Source organism: Nicotiana sylvestris, chromosome 12, assembly GCF_000393655.2.
Source record: "Nicotiana sylvestris chromosome 12, ASM39365v2, whole genome shotgun sequence".
Taxonomy (NCBI): domain Eukaryota; kingdom Viridiplantae; phylum Streptophyta; class Magnoliopsida; order Solanales; family Solanaceae; genus Nicotiana; species Nicotiana sylvestris.
Genome location: NC_091068.1, coordinates 119,454,055 through 119,471,838, shown reverse-complemented (window position 1 = coordinate 119,471,838; position 17,784 = coordinate 119,454,055). Strand labels below are relative to the sequence as shown.

General features: G+C 40.4%; 1 protein-coding gene across 1 annotated transcript; it reads right to left on the bottom strand.

Annotated features, from left to right (window-relative positions):
* Positions 1–9,242: 9,242 nt before the first annotated feature.
* Positions 9,243–12,330, bottom strand: LOC138883613 (uncharacterized). Its single transcript, XM_070164308.1, has 3 exons — positions 11,845–12,330; positions 10,018–11,057; positions 9,243–9,873 (listed from the first exon to the last, which is right to left on the bottom strand). The coding sequence occupies exons 1-3, from the start codon at positions 12,328–12,330 to the stop codon at positions 9,243–9,245; spliced, it is 2,157 nt and encodes a 718-aa protein (XP_070020409.1).
* Positions 12,331–17,784: the final 5,454 nt, after the last annotated feature.

Below are 17,784 nucleotides of genomic sequence, written 5' to 3'. Positions count from 1 at the left end.
TCGTGCAGAGTTTTGGGGCCAGAGCTTAGCCCCGAGAGAAGAAGATAATGCAAATTGAAAGTAGAGCAACACTTATGTCGAGGGAGACAATTCTTACTCTTATGCAAAGAGAAGGCAATGCTTAGCCTTATGCAAATGTGGAGGCAGAGCTTAGCCTCATGCAAGGTTTGAGACAAGGCTTAGTCTCATGCAAAGAGAAGGCAATGCTTAGCCTTATGCAAATGTGGAGGTAGGTCTTAGCCTCATCCAAGATTTAAGACAAGGCTTAGTCTCATGCAAAGAGAAGGCACTGCTTAGCCTTATGCAAATGTGGAGGCAAGGCTTAGCCTCATCCAAGATTTGAGACAAGGCTTAGTCTCATGCAAAGAGAAGGAAATGCTTAGCCTTATGCAGTGAAAAAGTAGCAAATATGAGTAGAATATTTCTTAGCTGGAGGTATATTTGCATCTCGTGGCCTAATTGTTGTGAGGATAGTGACTTTGATATGTGTATATTTGTTAATACTCCTGTTATATTCCCTGTGCCTGCATCTAAAGAAAAATCGTGAGTTTTGTAGGGGGAGGTTGGTTCGTGCCCTTGCCTACTTGTTTTGCTTTGCTTTGCCTTGGAGACCCTGCTCGAGTTACCCCGGGTAACACCTGGTTATCACAAAAATAAGATTTTCGAAAAATATGTACTTATTGATGAAAGGGAGTTATTTTAGAAAACATGGTGGTATATGATATCAAGTAAATTAGATGACCTAATGAGTGTGACACTTTTATAGACATTGCGACTTCCATGCATTAGAATTTTGAGGGTCCTCCTCAAAATTCTACCTTAGTTTGATCTTTCAGCCGTTCTGTGTGCAACAAAGTTTGTTGGATCTGCTCCAGAATTTTGAGAATCCTTCTTAAAATTCTGCCCCAGTTACTTAATCGATTTCTGACTGTCTGGCATATGATGGCATCGGCTGGACCTGCTCCGGAATTTTGAGGGTCCTCCTCAAAATTCTGCCCCAGTTTCTGGTTTTGGGGGGAAATAAAATTTTTATTAAGATATGACCGAACCCACAGGGCTGCCTATGTATCCCCTCTTCAACAGGAATCAGGTCAAGCATTTTCAGTTACATCAGGTGAATGAATGTAAACAATCTTAAATGTAGCATCTCTTAACCGCATCTAAATTGATAGGTTTTAGCCAAACTTCTCCATCCATTTCTACAAGTATGAGTGCTCCTCCTGTTAGTACCCAGTGAACCATGTATGAAACTTGCCAGTTGGATGAAAATTTCCCTTTGGCTTCATCCTGATGCGGGAAGATCCGCTTCAGCAATAGCTGCCCCGATGCAAATTGTCTTGGTCTGACCCTTTGGTTGAAAGCTCTCGACATTCTATTTTGATAAAGCTGACCGTGACATACTGCATTCATTCATTTTCCATATATGAGGGCTAGTTGCTCGTAGAGGCTCCTTATTTATTCTGCATCACTGAGTTCAGCTTCCAGTATGATCCTTAAAGAAGGAATTTCTACCTTGGCTAGAATAACAGCACCGGTACCATGAACTAGTAAATAGTTAGTTGCCCCAGTTGATGTATGGACCGTAGTGCGGTATCCCAATAGGGCAAAAGGTAACTTCTCGTGCCATTGTTTGTTATTTTCTACCATCTTCCTCAGTATATTCTTGATGTTCTTGTTGGCAGCTTCCACAACTCCATTCATTTGAGTCATGTATGTTGTAGAGTGTTTGTCCTTGATTTTGAATGTTTCATACATGGCTTTCATCAAATCACTATTGAGATTGGCGGCATTATCAGTGATAATGGACTTAGGAACCCCGAATCGACAAACAATACGATCCTTGACAAAATCCACGATGACTTTCTTGGTTACAGCTTTGTAGGATGCAACCTCTACCCATTTTGTGAAGCAATCAATGGACACTAAAATGAATCGGTGCCCATTAGAAGCAGTGGGCTCGATTTTACCGATGACATCCATTCCCCAAGCAGCGAAAGGCCAAGGTGAACTTGTTGCATTGAACTCGTTTGGTGGTACCTTTATCATATATGCATGTACCTGCCATTGGTGACATTTCTGGACGTACCTGATACAATCTGTTTCCATGGTCATCCAAAAATATCCAGCTCTATGTATCTTTTTGGTTAGAACAAAACCGTTTATATGTGGTCCGCAAGTTCCGGCATGTATCTCCTCAAGCAATTAGGAAGCCTCCTTTGCGTCAACACACTGTAACAACCCCAGATCAGGAGTTCTTATGTACAGGGTCCCTCGCTTTGGAAAAAGTGATTGGACAACCTCCACAGTGTGCGTTTTTGGGTATGGTTTCCTTGTTTCGGATATTCTCCTTTAGCCAAATATTTATTGATGTCGTGGAACCAAGGTTTTCCATCCATTTCCTCTTCAACATGAGAATAGTAAGCCGGTTGATAATGGATCTTCACTGGGATGGGATCGATGAAATTCTTATCTGGATGTTGTATCATTGATGACAAAGTGGCCAGTGCGTCGGCGAACTCATTTTGAATTCTGGGCACATGTTTGAACTCTATCATTGTGAATCTCTTTATCAACTCCTGCACTCGATACAAGTATGGCAGTATCTTGGTATTCTTTGTAGCCCATTCTCCTTGAACCTGATGTACCAAAAGATCTGAATCACTAATTACCAGCAACTTTTGTATATTCATATCGATGGACAAATTGAGCCCCATAATGCAAGCCTCATATTCTACCATATTATTGGTGCACGAAAATCTAAGATTTGCGGATACTAGGTAATGTTGACCTGTTTTTGATACCAAAACTGCTCCAATGCCCACTCCTTTGAAGTTTGCATCCCCTTCGAACAACATTCTACAAATGTCATAGGCTTCAGCAATGTCCTCTCCTACGAATGATACTTCTTCATCGGGATTATACGTTTTTAATGGTTCGTGTAATCCTCCCATAGGATTTTTGGCAAGATGGTCAGTCAATGCTTGTCCTTTGACCACCTTCTGAGTTACATAGATATTATCGAACTCACTTAACAATATCTGCCACTTGGCTAGCTTCTCGAATGGCATGGGCTTCTGAAAGATGTACTTTAGAGGGTCTATCCTGGATATGAGGTATGTAGTGTAGGCACAAAAGTAATGCCATAATTTCTGAGCTGTCCATGTCAAAGCACAACAAGCGCATTCCAGTAGAGAGTATCGTGCTTTATAAGGTGTGAACTTCATACTCAAGTAGTATATGACTTGCTCCTTTCTTCCTGTCTCGTCATGCTGTCCCAAAACACATCCGAAGGCTCCATCTAACGGATAGGTGGAGTAGCAAAAGTCATCCAGGTTTTGGCGGGACTAAAACCGGCATCGTAGACATGTATTCTTTGATTTTGTCAAAACTATTTTGACAATCCTCAGTCTAACTGGTTTCAGCGTCTTTCCTCAACATTTTGAAGATGGGTTCACATATTACCGTGGACTGTGCTATGAAGTGGCTGATGTAGTTAAGGCGTCTTAAGAAGCTCATCATGTCATTTTTGCTCTTTGGAGGTGGTAATTCTTGGATAGCTTTGACTTTGGACGGATCCAACTCGATTCCTCGGCGGCTGATGATGAATTCCAACAGCTTTCCTACGGGAATCTCGAATGCACATTTTGTGGGGTTTAGTTTTATATTGTACCTCCTTAGCCTATCAAAGAACTTTCTCAAGTCTGCTATGTGATATGCGGCCCTCTTGGATTTGATGATGACGTCGTCAACATACACCTTTATTTCCTTGTGTATCATATCATGGAAGATGGTTGTCACGGCTCTCATGTAAGTATCCCCAGCATTCCTTAGACTGAATGACATCATCTTGTAGTAGTATACTCCCTACGGTATAATGAAAGCTGTTTTCTTTGCGTCTTCTTCGTCTATCCAGATTTGGTGATAACCTGCGAAGCAATCTACAAAGGATTGTAGTTCATGCTTGGCACAATTGTTGATTAGGCTATGCATATTTGGCAGTGGAAAATCGTCCTTGGGGACTTGCTCTATTTAAATCCCGATAGTCAACATATACCTTGACCTTCCCATCTTTCTCGGAACTAGCACAATGTTGGCCAACCAAGCCGGATATTCAACCACTCTGGCACAAGATTATTATTACAGACCAATATAAATAAATTACGTAATAAAAATCATTATACTATGGGGAGCCTTCATAGGCCCAACATCAGCCTGGAACCAACCCTTCAAATATAACACCTCTGAACATAGTGGTAGCCCATCCAAAACACACAAAGCTGGTTCCTAGTGTTTCAAAGTTCCCAAGGGCCTCAGGAACCCCGGGCAATGCTCACACCAGGATCAGATGTTCAACAATATTCACAAAGGAATGGAAAACCAGCTCCAATGTTTTAGAGTTCAGAGGTGTCTCATGGGCCCGAAACAGTGCTCACATTGGGGGTGGCAGGACCCTAGACAGCTAAGAGTAGGAGTTGAAAATAGTATGTAAAAGGTAGGAAGTAGTTTTAGAAAAGCAAAATAGTCTGGATTTTTAGAAGTAAATAGAAATAGATTACCAGATCACACGGACTATAAGCAGACACATACTTAGTAGATAGAGTTCAGACATGAACCCCAATGGTCAAAGAACAGAGTCACAATCAATTCAAACAAGGTTTCACACTGCCTTGGATCGATTTAGTTCATTAGCTAATACTAGGTAGCATATAGGCATATAATAAATAGAGAACAACATGCTGGGATCAAGTTACTGATCATATATCATACAAAAAAGGTAGCAACAGTTGAGAGCATAGAATTCATGAATTAATTAGGAAAATGTTAAAACACATAAAAACAGGACAAGGGTTGGGGCATGCTAGTTGATAAATGGGTAAATAAGTATCATAGATCAATCAGGAGTATGCTAAGGTGTATTAAACATACTAGCATATTGGACAAGACAATTCACAGGAGTTAAAGCATGCTAGTTAATAGAAACATAATGGCAAACAAAGGCATGTTGATATCTACAGCAGATAGCATATTGAATAGGACAAGATAACAAAGAAAAACATGTTGTTTAAAAGAAGTAGACAGGAAAAACATAAGTCTAATTACATAGCATATATGATAGCAGAAATGGGGACATACCAGTTAAGAAAGAGCAACAAGAAAGTGAAGAAAATATGATCCAAGAGTCTAGCCTTGGCTTTCAGCCCTCTAGACAGTGCAATAAACACAAGTAATAGAAAGAATTGTAATGGAGAGTGTGGTGAATAAGAGAAAGAATGTGTGTGTGTTTCTGTCTTTCTATGTGTGTTCATGTGTTAGAACAATGAAAGGCTTTTATAGCATAAAATAGAGCAAACAAATAAGGTAGGAAATCAATTGCACACAAATAAGGCAAAGAGATCAGTCATTCGGTCAATTAGGGCTAACATGAATCAATTAATAAGCAGAATTAAGTAAGTATCCCTTAAATTAAGGAGAATCTCACACAGAGTAAATCAGCAGACAAGATTGAGGTTTAAATAAGGTAATAAGTATGTCCCGAGATCAATCATAACACAGAAATCAGACCAGTAGATGAATTAAGGGAGGTAGTACCAATTATTAATCACACGTAAAGAAAGAATGAGCAAAAATCCTATAAGGAAATATCAGTTTTAAAGGGAAGCACAATTTCAAATTCTAATTAGGCAGGTAAATCAATGACAGAGCTAGGTAAGCAGGCAAAACATCATAACCAACAGTTAGATAATTGAAAACCCCAAGCTGTAAAGCCATAGAGGTGAAACTCCAGTAAAATCAGTCGAAAAAAGCAAAGAAGAAAACCAGAGTTATAAAATGCCTAAATGTTTAAAACATTTTGCAGAAATCTCTTAGAAAAATCGAAACCCTAGCTTTTAGGAAAAAATGAAATCGGTTGACAATAATAGTAAAAATAGAAAAATCCTAAAGGAAAAATACCAAACAAACTTAAAACACTTCAAATCTAAAGAGATCTAATGGATTCAACCTGAAATAACAAAGTTTATATTAAAAAATGATTAGAGGTGGAAAATCTGGTTTGAACTAGAGATTTGAAGTCATGAAAACACGAAAGTGATAGTACTCCCAAACATAGGGTTGAGTATAGGCAGATTAATTGAAAAGATGAGAGATTTGAACTAAATCAGGTTCGAATCCCTTGAGATCCCACCAAGTAACATAAAAATCGAACAACCAGTAGAGGTAGGAGGTCGGATAAGGCGGTAAATCACCAACTGATTCCATATCCGGTTGGGAATCAAAGGGATTTGGGAGGAGTTTTGAGTGACGACGCTCTAGGGTTTGAGAGCATCTGAGAAAGAAGGGAGGAGGAGAGGATTCAAAGGCGACATAATTGAGAGAATGGGTAGGGTTTGGGGGGTCATTGGATTAAAAAAGGAAAGGGATAATGTAGACCATTGATCTCAGAGATCAACAGCCATGATTAGAGGAGGTTCTGGGTCGGGTAAGGGTTATTTAGTTTGGGCTGAGGTGTATTGGGCTAGGGTTTTAAGTAATTGCGTTGGTATAATTGGGTTAGTTCCGAAAATGATTAAGGAAAAGGGGCTATTATTTAAATACCCTATTAATTGATAAAATAATTTTAAAAAATAGTTAATTAAATGATAAAAATGACTTTTATGCATAAAAATGATTTACAATAATTACTTAATATTATAAAAATATAAAAGGTTATTTTCTTGTGAAATAAGGTAATTATGCACACATGAGCCATTATTACAAAGTTATTGCAATTATAACCCTAACATGTGAATGTGACTGTTCATGAAATAATTAAGGCTTAGTATAGATATAAAATAATAAAATTAAGTAATAAAAGTATCATAAAACCGTTTGTGATGCAATTAGTAATTATTTGGATTATAAAATGCTAGAACAAATTAGTTAAAATCCTTTTAAAATTACAGAAAATTATGGAAAAATGCTGGTTGATGCTCATACACTATTTTGAAAGTATATATGCATTTTAAAAATATATGAGGGAAAAATTAGGTATCGACATCTGTCCCTCTTTATTCGGGAAGGATGAAAGAGTTTTCGGGTAAAAAATGATGACCGATTTTGACCGAATGGGATGTTCTGAAAAATAGAGGCCGAACTTTAGTCTCTGAGCTACCTGCATATCCCTGATTTTACAGGAATCAGGCTATGTGTAGTTTTGGATCCAACGGTGAATGAGGCTGCTGGATTTATTATATAAATGATGGCAATTTTTAGAAAAGGTTCTTTTGTGAAGGGTAGTATCAGATGGGCTATGCAGAGTTATGATTATGAGTCTGAAGTATAACGGGTGTATCATAGGGTAGGTATCTGAACGGTCGTGGGGTAAAGGCGAGTAATTGATGGGAGTCGATTACGTTTGAAATAATGGTAGGGCATAAATGGAAATCAGAAGGGTATGAGCTAAAACTGGAGCGTCGAATTCTCCTATTTGAAGAACGGTAACTTCCTGGATTACCTGCAAAACTTAAAATACAATGAATGCGGGTATATAGAGTATTGCGAGAATTTAAACATGATGCAAGTTCCCTTTGGACTATGAAAGATTGTTTTTGGACAGTGAAGATGACGTCCTTAGACCATGATGTCCGAGGCCATGAATCATAAGATAAGAGATTCGCAGGCAATGAAATGACATTCTCGGGCCATGAAAATGGTGCCTCTGAACCATGACGTCTTTCAATAATGATGCGCAGTATTGAGAGATCCTCAGGCCATGACATGGTGTCTTCAGGCTATGAGGATGATGCCTTCGGACTATGACGCCTTTGGACAAGCTGGCTATACATCAGCCTATGGAATGCAGAGACATGATACCAAAGGTAATAACAAGGCAACGCTTAGCCTCGTGCAGAGTTTTGGGGCCAGAGCTTAGCCCCGAGAGAAAAAGATAATGCCAATTGAAAGTGGAGAAACACTTATGTAGAGGGAGACAATTCTTAGTCTCATGCAAAGAGAAGGCAATGCTTAGCCTTATGCAAATGTGGAGGCAGAGCTTAGCCTCATGCAAGGTTTGAGACAAGGCTTAGTCTCATGCAAAGAGAAGGCAATGTTTAGCCTTATGCAAATGTGGAGGCAGGGCTTAACCTCATGCAAGATTTGAGACAAGGCTTAGTCTCATGCAAAGAGAAGGCAATGCTTAGCCTTATGTAGTGAACAAATAGCAAAAAGGAGTAGAATATTTCTTAGCTGGAGGTATATTTGCATCTCCTGGCCTGATTGTTGTTAGGATAGTGACTTTGATATGTGTATATTTGTTAATACTCCTGTTATATTCCCTGTGCCTGCATCTAAAGAAAAAGCGTGAGTTTTGTAGGGGGAGGTTGGTTCGTGCCCTTGCCTACTTATTTTGCTTTGCTTTGCCTTGGAGACCCTGCTCGAGTTACCCTGGGTAACACCTCGTTGTCACAAAAATAAGATTTTCAAAACATATGTACTTATTGATGAAAGGGAGCTATTTTAGAAAACATGGTGGTATATGATATCAAGTAAATTAGATGACCTAATGAGTGTGACACTTTTATAGACATTGCGACTTCCATGCATTAGAATTTTGAGGGTCCTCCTCAAAATTCTACCCTAGTTTGATCTTTCAGCCGTTCTGTGTGCAACAAAGTTTGCTGGATCTGCTCCAGAATTTTGAAAATCCTTCTTAAAATTCTATCCCAGTTACTTAATCTAACTGTCTGGCATATGATGGCATCGGCTGGACCTGCTCCGGAATTTTGAGGGTCTTCCTCAAAATTCTGCCCCAGTTTCTGGTTTTGGGGGGAAATGAAAATTTTATTAAGATATGACCGAACCCACAGGGCTGCCTATGTATCCCCTCTTCAACGGGAATCAGGTCAAGCGTTTTTAGTTATATCAGGTGAATGAATGTAAACAATCTTAAAGGTAGCATCTCTTGACCGCATCTAAATTTATAGGTTTTAGCCAAACTCTCCATCCATTTCTACAAGTATGAGTTCTCCTCTTGTTAGTACCTAGTGAACTATGTAAAAACCTTGCCAGTTGGGTGAAAATTTCCTTTCGGCTTCCTCCTAATGCGGGAAGATCCGCTTCAGCACTAGCTGCCCCGATCAAAATTGTCTTGGTCTGACCCTTTTGTTGAAAGCTCCGGACATTCTATTCTGTTAAAGTTGACCGTGACATACTGCATTCATTCATTTTCCATCTATGAGGACTAGTTGCACGTAGAGGCTCCTTATTTATTCTCCATCACTGAGTTCAGCTTCCTGTATGATCCTTAAAGAAGGAATTTCTACCTTGGCTAGAATAACATCTTCGGTACCATAAACTAGTAAATAATGAGTTTCCCCAGTTGATGTGCAAACCATAGTGCGGTATCCCAATAGGGAAAAAGGTAACTTCTCGTGCCATTTTTTGTTATTTTCTACCATCTTCCTCAGTATCTTCATGATGTTCTTATTGGCAGCTTCCACAGCTCCATTCATTTGAGTCATGTATGTTGTAGAGTGTTTGTCCTTGATTTTGAAGGTTTCATACATGACTTTCATCAAATAAATATTGAGATTGGCGGCATTATCAGTGATAATGGACTCAGGGACCCCGAATCGACAAACAATACGATCCTTGACAAAATCCGCGATGACTTTCTTGGTTAAAGTTTTGTAGGATGCAACCTCTACCCATTTTGTGAAGTAATAAATGGACACTAAAATGAATCGGTGCCCATTAGAAGTGGTGGGCTTGATTGGACCGATGACATCCATTCCCCAAGCAGCGAAAGGCCAAGGTGCACTTGTTGCATTGAACTCGTTTGGTGGTACCTTTATCATGTCTGCATGTACCTGCCTTTGGTGACATTTCTGGATGTACCTGATACAATCTGTTTCCATGGTCATACAAAAATATCCAGCTCTAAGTATCTTTTGGGTTAGAACAAAACCATTTATATGTGGTCCGCAAGTTCTGGCATGTATCTCCTCAAGAAATTTGGAAGCCTCCTATGCGTCAACACACCGTAACAACCCTAGATCAGGAGTTCTTATGTACATGGTCCCTCCCCTTTGGAAAAGGTGATTGGACAACCTCCACAGTGTGCGTTTTTGGGTATGGTTTGCCTGTTTTGGATATTCTCCTTTAGCCAAATATTTATTGATGTTGTGGAACCAAGATTTTCCATCCATTTCCTCTTCAACATGTGAATAGTAAGCCAGTTGATAATGGATCTTCACTGGGATGGGATCGATGAAATTCTTATCTGGATGTTGTATCATTGATGACAAGGTGACCAGTGCGTCGACGAACTCATTTTGAATTTTGGACACATGTTTGAACTCTATCTTTGTGAATCTCTTTATCAACTCCTGCACTCGATACAAGTATGGCAGTATCTTGGTATACTTTGTAACCCATTCTCCTTGAACCTGATGTACCAAAAGATCTGAATCACTAATTACTAGCAACTCTTGTATATTCATATCGATGGCCAAATTGAGCCCCATAATGCAAGCCTCATATTCAGCCATATTATTGGTGTACGAAAATCTAAGATTTACGGATACTAGGTAATGTTGACCTGTTTTTGATACCAAAACTGCTCCAATGCCCACTCCTTTGAAGTTTGCAGCCCCTTCGAAGAACATTCTACAAACGTCATAGGCTTCAGCAATGTCCTCTCCTACGAATGATACTTCTTCATCGGGATAATATGTTTTTAATGGTTCGTGTTCTCCTCCCACAGTATTTTCGGCAAAATGGTCTGCCAATGCTTGTCCTTTGACCACCTTCTGGGTTACATAGATATTATCGAACTCACTTAACAATATCTGCCACTTGGCTCGCTTCCCGGTTGGCATGGGCTTCTGAAAGATGTACTTTAGAGGGTCTATCCTGGATATGAGGTGTGTAGTGTAGGCACAGAAGCAATGCCATAATTTCTGAGCTGTCCATGTCAAAGCACAGCAAGCGCGTTCCAGTAGAGAGTATCGTGCTTCATAAGATGTGAACTTCATACTAAAGTAGTATATGACTTGCTCCTTTCTTCCTGTCTCATCATGCTGTCCCAAAACACATCCGAAGGATCCCTCTAATACGGATAGGTAGAGTAGCAAAAGTCGTCTAGGTTTTGGCGGGACTAAGACCGGCAGCGTAGACATGTATTCTTTGATTTTGTCAAAAGCATTTTGACAATCCTCGGTCTAACTGGTTTCAACGTCTTTCCTCAACATTTTGAAGATGGGTTCACATATTACCGTGGACTGTGCTATGAAGCGGCTGATGTAGTTATGGCGTCCTAAGAAGCTCATCATGTCCTTTTTGCTCTTTGGTGGTGGTAATTCTTGGATAACTTTGACTTTGGATGGATCCAACTCGATTCCTCGGTGGTTGACGATGAATTCCAACAGCTTTCCTACGGGAACCCTAGATGCACATTTTGTGGGGTTTAGTTTTATATTGTACCTCCTTAGCCTATCAAAGAACTTTCTCAAGTCTGCTATGTGATATGCGACCCTCTTGGATTTGATGATGACATCGTCAACATACACCTATATTTCCTTGTGTATCATATCTTGGAAGATGGTTGTCATGGCTCTCATGTAAGTATCCCCGGCATTCCTTATACCGAATGACATCATCTTGTAGTAGTATACTCCCTACGGTATAATGAAAGCTGTTTTCTTTACATCTTCTTCGTCCATCCATATTTGGTGATAACCTGCGAAGCAATCTACAAAGGATTGTAGTTTATGTTTAGCACAATTGTTGGTTAGGATATGCATATTTGGTAGTGGAAAATCGTCCTTGGGGACTTGCTCTATTTAAATCCCGATAGTCAACACATACCTTGACGTTACCATCTTTCTTCGGAACTAGCACAATGTTGGCCAACCAAGTCGGATATTCAACCACTCTGAGATCCTTAGCTTTGATATGCTTGGTAACTTCTTCCTTGATTTTTATACTCATGTTTGGTTTGAACTTTCTATGTTTCTGCTTCACCGGCATACACATTGGGTTGGTAGGCAACTTGTTAGCCACTATGGATGTACTCAGACCAATCATGTCATCATATGACCATGCAAAAATATCCTCATATTCCTTTATGAAATAGATGTACTCCTTCTTCTCTGATGGTGATAAGTGAATGCTTATGCGAGTCTCCTTGACTGCTTCAACGTCTCCCAAATTGATTGCTTTGGTTTCGTCCAGGTTGGACTTAGGTTTGTTCTCAAAGTTCTCAACCACTTTGACAACTTCCTCAGGTATTTCATCCTCTTCTTCTGAGTCACTATCCTTATGTTGTGTTGTCTTATTACGTATCATAATCATCGGTTCATCAGTAAAAGTAATAATAATGCTAGGAACTCGGCGGGCCCGAGATAGTGTGGCAGTTCAATTCCTGAGAACAACTCCTTTCTCCACAATTTGAATTGTGAGGCCTTCTTGTTCCTCCTCCTCAATTATCACATTGCAATTCATATTCTAGTCTTCTAGGAGCAAGTTTCCCAACCCATCCAAAGCTTTTTCCTCTGCAGATCCCCATATTGTATAGGCCTGGTGAAAAGTCTGACTTAAGTGTGGTACCGGATGCTCAAGAGGGTAATAAGGACCATGCCATGGAGGCGACCAATCATCATATTCCTGCCAGGTGTATGGATATCCCAGTCCAAAAGTTGTGCCGTGACGTTTCAACTGTATCGGCTTTGTAATGCTCCGGAGATCCTTCTCATGTCCTTTGCCGAGTTCATACCCAGACCATACCAATATGCTTTGTATTTTGTTACTCCACCACTTGTCCTTCTCAATTGCGTTTACATGTTCAATGTGGTGATAATTATCTCCACCCAGCCTTCTTCTAATCTCGATAACCGAGATAGTTTGACTGGGGTAAATGGGGTAACTTCCATCTCCATGAATGATTACCTCTTGATGGTTCCATTCAAACTTCAGGGCCTGGTGTAGCATGGAAGCCATGGCCCCAACAACATGTATCAAAGGTCGAACCAATAGAAGATTGTATATAGCTAATATGTCTAGTTCTTGGAACTCAACATCAAACCAAGTTGGTCCCATCTGCAGACAAAGGTTAATCTCCCCAACTGTGGCCCTTTGAGACCCATCAAATGCTTTACGTTCATGCTTCCTGCCCGTATCTCATGGAAATCTTTGCCCAACCTTTTAAGAGTAGTCAATGGACAAATGTTGAGGCTTGAACCTCTATCAATTAGGACCCTGGCAATGAATTTGTCTTCAAACTATACCGTGATATGCAGTGCCTTGTTGTGACTTAACCCTTCAGGCAGTAGTTCATCCTCGTTGAAGGTGATTTTATGACTCTCTAGTACTTGTCCTACCATGTTGGCCATTTCTCCGCTAGTGATATTGTTGGGCACATAAGCTTTATTCAACACCTTCATCAGAACATTCTTATGCGCCTCTGATTTTTCCAATAGTGACTGGATAGACATCTGGGCGGGGGTCTTATTTAAATGATTGATGACAGAGTATTCTCTAGCCTATACTTTCATCCAAAGATCGTCCGGTCCAGTTTCAATGACAGGTTGTTTGGTAGCAGCCTCCCTACTTGATCCTCCTAAATTTTTAGGTGTACAGATTCTTCCAGTTCTGGTCATTCCCTGTGCCGCACCAGATTCTTCCATCTTTGCCTTTCCCTTTCCCCTAGCTTCAGCAACGTAATCCCAATTTATGGAATTGGACTTTGAAGGGGGCGTGATTGCTACTGTCACTGTGAAAGGTATGACCACTTATACCTCAAATGGAATAGGTGTGGCTGCAGGTGGTGTTACTTCTACCTCAAATAGAACCGATGCGGTTACCTCAACCTTAATTGGCAGTTTTACCTGGACCACAATAGGATTGAGTGTGACTCCGGGCTTCTTAGGATCATTTCCTTCTTTGATAAGTCCAATCAATCCCTTGGGATCACACACCTCGTCAGTTTCTATCACATTGACCCCTTCGCCCGTATGATCTAGAAGAGGATTGTTGTGGATGTTAGGTGCAGCTTTGTTCGCCTGTATGACCTTGTTATCAATCAATGTCTGAATCTTATCTTTCAATGTTCGACATTCGGCAATGGTGTTCCCCTTCATACCGGAATGATATGCACATGTTTTATTTGGGTGACCCATTGAGATGAATTCTCCATTGCCAAAGCGAGAATAGGGATGACATAACCAGCGGCCTTCAATCATTCATACAACTGGTCGATGGGTTTAGCAATGGCGGTGTATTGTCTCGGTGGTTTGCGATCAAAATTAGGTCGGGGTTTCTGGTAATTTGGGTGGGTTAGAGGTGAATGATAGTAGGTTGGTTGGGTGTTATAAGTGTGATAGGCAGTGGCAGGTTGAGAGTATTTGGGAGGTGAGGGTTGGTATGTAGGTGGAGGTGTTTCGTATTTGAGTGGAGATTTTGGGCCTGGGGCCACCATTACTGCCCCTACTTCTTCATTCTTTGATATGCCACCTGATTACAATGCTTTGTTCGTGGCCTGCAGTGCCTCAAAATTTGTCACTATTCCTCTCTTAAATACCCTTTTCAATCCTTTCTCCGAGTTTGATGATATCGGAGAACTTATGATTCTCAATAACCATTAGCCTTTCATAATACTGTAGGTCCTGTGCCCGGACAAAGAACTTGTTTATTTGTTCCTCGTGTAATGTTGGTCTCACATTGGCTGCTTATGACCTCCACCAAGTAGTATACTCACAGAAAGTCTCCGTTGGCTTCTTCTTTAGGTTTTGGATATAAATGACATCTGGTGCATTCTCCGTATTGAACCTGAAACGGTCCATAAAGTTTGATGCCATGCTCACCCAATTGGCCAATTTCTTATGATTCTGGCTTATGTACCAGGACAGGGCATCTCCGGTAAGACTTCTCATGAAGAGCTTCATCCGAATCTTTTCATCCTTTCCGACCCCACGAGCTTGTCACAATAAGTTCTCAAATGAACTTTGGGATCACCTGTTCCATAAAAAATTTCGAACTTGGGAGGTTTGTAACCCTGCGACAGTTCCACATCTTGTTGTATGTATAAATCCTCATAGTTCAGGCCTTTTATCCCTTGGTATGGCGTATTGATGAGGTGCGGGAGGATTTTATGCACGTTGGTTTGGTGTATTTATAGGAGGTGCTGGGTTTTGAGCATTTTGTTGGTTAACATCTGGGACTTTCAGAGTGAGGGAGAGGTTTGCCAAGTTGTGGACCTGCTCAAGTCATTCTGGGCCGGAGTACTCCGACCTTCTGAAGTGCCAATATTCTCAGCAATTTCTTTTCGGATACCACTCAAATCATCCATATTAGCTTTTCCTCTACTTTTCCGATTACTCGAAGGAGGAGGAGGTGGAGGACCTCTAGATCTGGTGTGATATGCTGATGATGCCAGTATGTGCGAACCAACCTTAGGGGATGAGAATAATAAAATAGAGAAAAATAAAAGGTAAACAAGTCAGTAATGATTCTAAAATGTTTGTAGTATTTAAACACATATTGCGGGAATGTAAATTCGTGTCCTAATTTGGGAGCCTCGTTGTGCCCAAGGTAGGCCTAGCGACAAATAAATTTGGAGAATTTCAGTACCAATAATTTCCTCATTTCATTAATGTAAAAATGGATGAATCTAAAACGACACTAAATAAGATAAGTCACTAATGGCACTTGGCCTTATTACATTTGAAAAAAGCAAATAAATCTAATCTACTTGGTCCCAAAAGGACCTTCTCCAGGCTGGATGCTCTTGTCAATAAGATTCCCCAGTTCGCGTAGGTTCAGTAGTAGGTATACCCTTGTTAAATGTCCTCCTTCGCTTCCTTTAGTGTTCTAGCAATCGGTGACTCTCTTCCTCATTTTTCCCTACAATTCCATCAGACTGTACTCCAAATATTCCAACCTTTCGCTGGATTTAACAGCCCTCTCTCTCCATTCATTGATTAGTTTCATATCGGTCTTGTGTCGCCCTCTTTGGACCAACCCTTGGCTCGAATATTTCTGCTATGTTATCCTCTAACCATGATGGGTAAAGGTACACATGAACAATATGATATCGATTTGGCTCGATGGCGCCCTTTTCCACGATAATTTTCAACTGCCACATGTACTGAGCTTCACATTTGTATGGGACGTCATCATCCTGAAAATCTGCCCTGTAGTGACTCCTTTTAGCAACCCGTGGTATGACCTGCTTCCTGCCTGCCTATCTCATAACCCCGAGGGTAGCATAATGGTATATGCCCCTTAACCCGATCAGTACCAAGTGTGGAACATCCCTAGATCTGATGATGAACTCGTCGGTACAGAACCATTCGAACATCCATTGAACCTGATCCTCAGTCAAATTGCTAAAAACCTGCACCCACCCTATAGCATTTTCAGGTTGAGCAAACCTGTCTGGGATATAAGTCATTCTCTTAGGATGATGGAAAGCTATGTGATCACTCCACGACCTTCGCGGAAGCTCTTGATGGTATTGACCTTTTTTGAGATGCTCCAACAACCAAACTTGTAACAGCAGATTACAACCTTCGAAGTATTTGTATCCCTTCTGACAACTCTTTATGTCATGGTATATGTCTGCTATGATCATAGTGACAATGGTATATATTTGCCCGTCGATCCCATTCATCAAGGTTTTGGCCACCATGGCTAGTCTGGTGTGGATTATATCCCCTTGGATCGGGAATACTAACATAACCAAGAAATAGACAATGAACACAAAAACCCTGTGGTGGATCCAACCCAAGGAAGTAATAGGAAATTCGTCATCGAAGATACGATAAGATCTGCTGTGACCATATTGTTCATAGAGGAAGTCGAAGGCTATGAGGAATTTTTCAAGCACTCCAAGTCATCATTCTTCTTTAGTCCCATCATCTTCATAAACCCCCTAGTAGAGTGATTTTTCGGTAAAAATAAACTAGGACTATCCCAAGGTAGACCAGCAAATCCCCCTATTTCTTCCAAGAGAGGGGTCATTTCTATATTTCCAAAGCGAAACATGGCTCTTTCTTTGTCCCTGAACATTGTGGAAGCTTCGATCAACATGTTGTTTGGCTGAAGGCCCAATAGAGAAGGTATATTTCCCAAGAACATTTTCACATGATTCTTATCACTTGGTGGAAGATCCTCCCACCAATCTAGAAACAATGGTGGTATGTTACGGACCATGCCGAACCTGGGGACCTCGTGCCTCATTTTCTGCAAAACAAATATGATTAGGCCCTTTCCCCCTCCAGATCCGACTATTTATACAACAATAATTTGCATATTGGCACTTATTTCTCCAAAATTAATGCACACAATCATGGTTGCATCCGTTGGGATTATGGAAAACCCGATAGACTTTTGGACGAGGCTCATCTTAAAGGGTTACTATGTGGACAACATATTAACCCGGCTAGGTTCGACCATGATGTATGTACAATTAATCGGAGTAAGGTTTCTAGGGAGGTCTATACTGGTACCTTCAAGTAGATAACTTTTGGAGGAAAGGCACGGAACCGTCGACTACACCGCTGATCGATTAGTTTAACCGCAAATACGCTTTTTTGAAATTTTAAAAGGGTGATATATAGGAAGAGTGCAAACACTCATCAAGCGTCGCTATATGATTGAATACGCACGAGTGAAATATGATGTCGAGCATGATTTATGCAACAATAAATAGCATGTTGTCACGTATTTGCACATTAAAAATGATAAATGTGGTATTTAATAATTTAAACAGGTTTAAGAAATAAAACAAGGAGACAAGTCAGTTTCCGT

Excerpts from the sequence above, each read along its gene's own strand:
- LOC138883613 (XM_070164308.1), bottom strand. The coding sequence starts at position 12,330 with ATGATTATGATACGTAATAAGACAACACAACATAAGGATAGTGACTCA. Across the intron at positions 11,058-11,844 it reads AGAAAGATGGTAACGTCAAG|CATGATGAGACAGGAAGAAA; the intron begins GTATGTGTTGAC and ends GTTTTGGGACAG. Across the intron at positions 9,874-10,017 it reads CCTGATCTAGGGTTGTTACG|GTACATCCAGAAATGTCACC; the intron begins GTGTGTTGACGC and ends AGATTGTATCAG.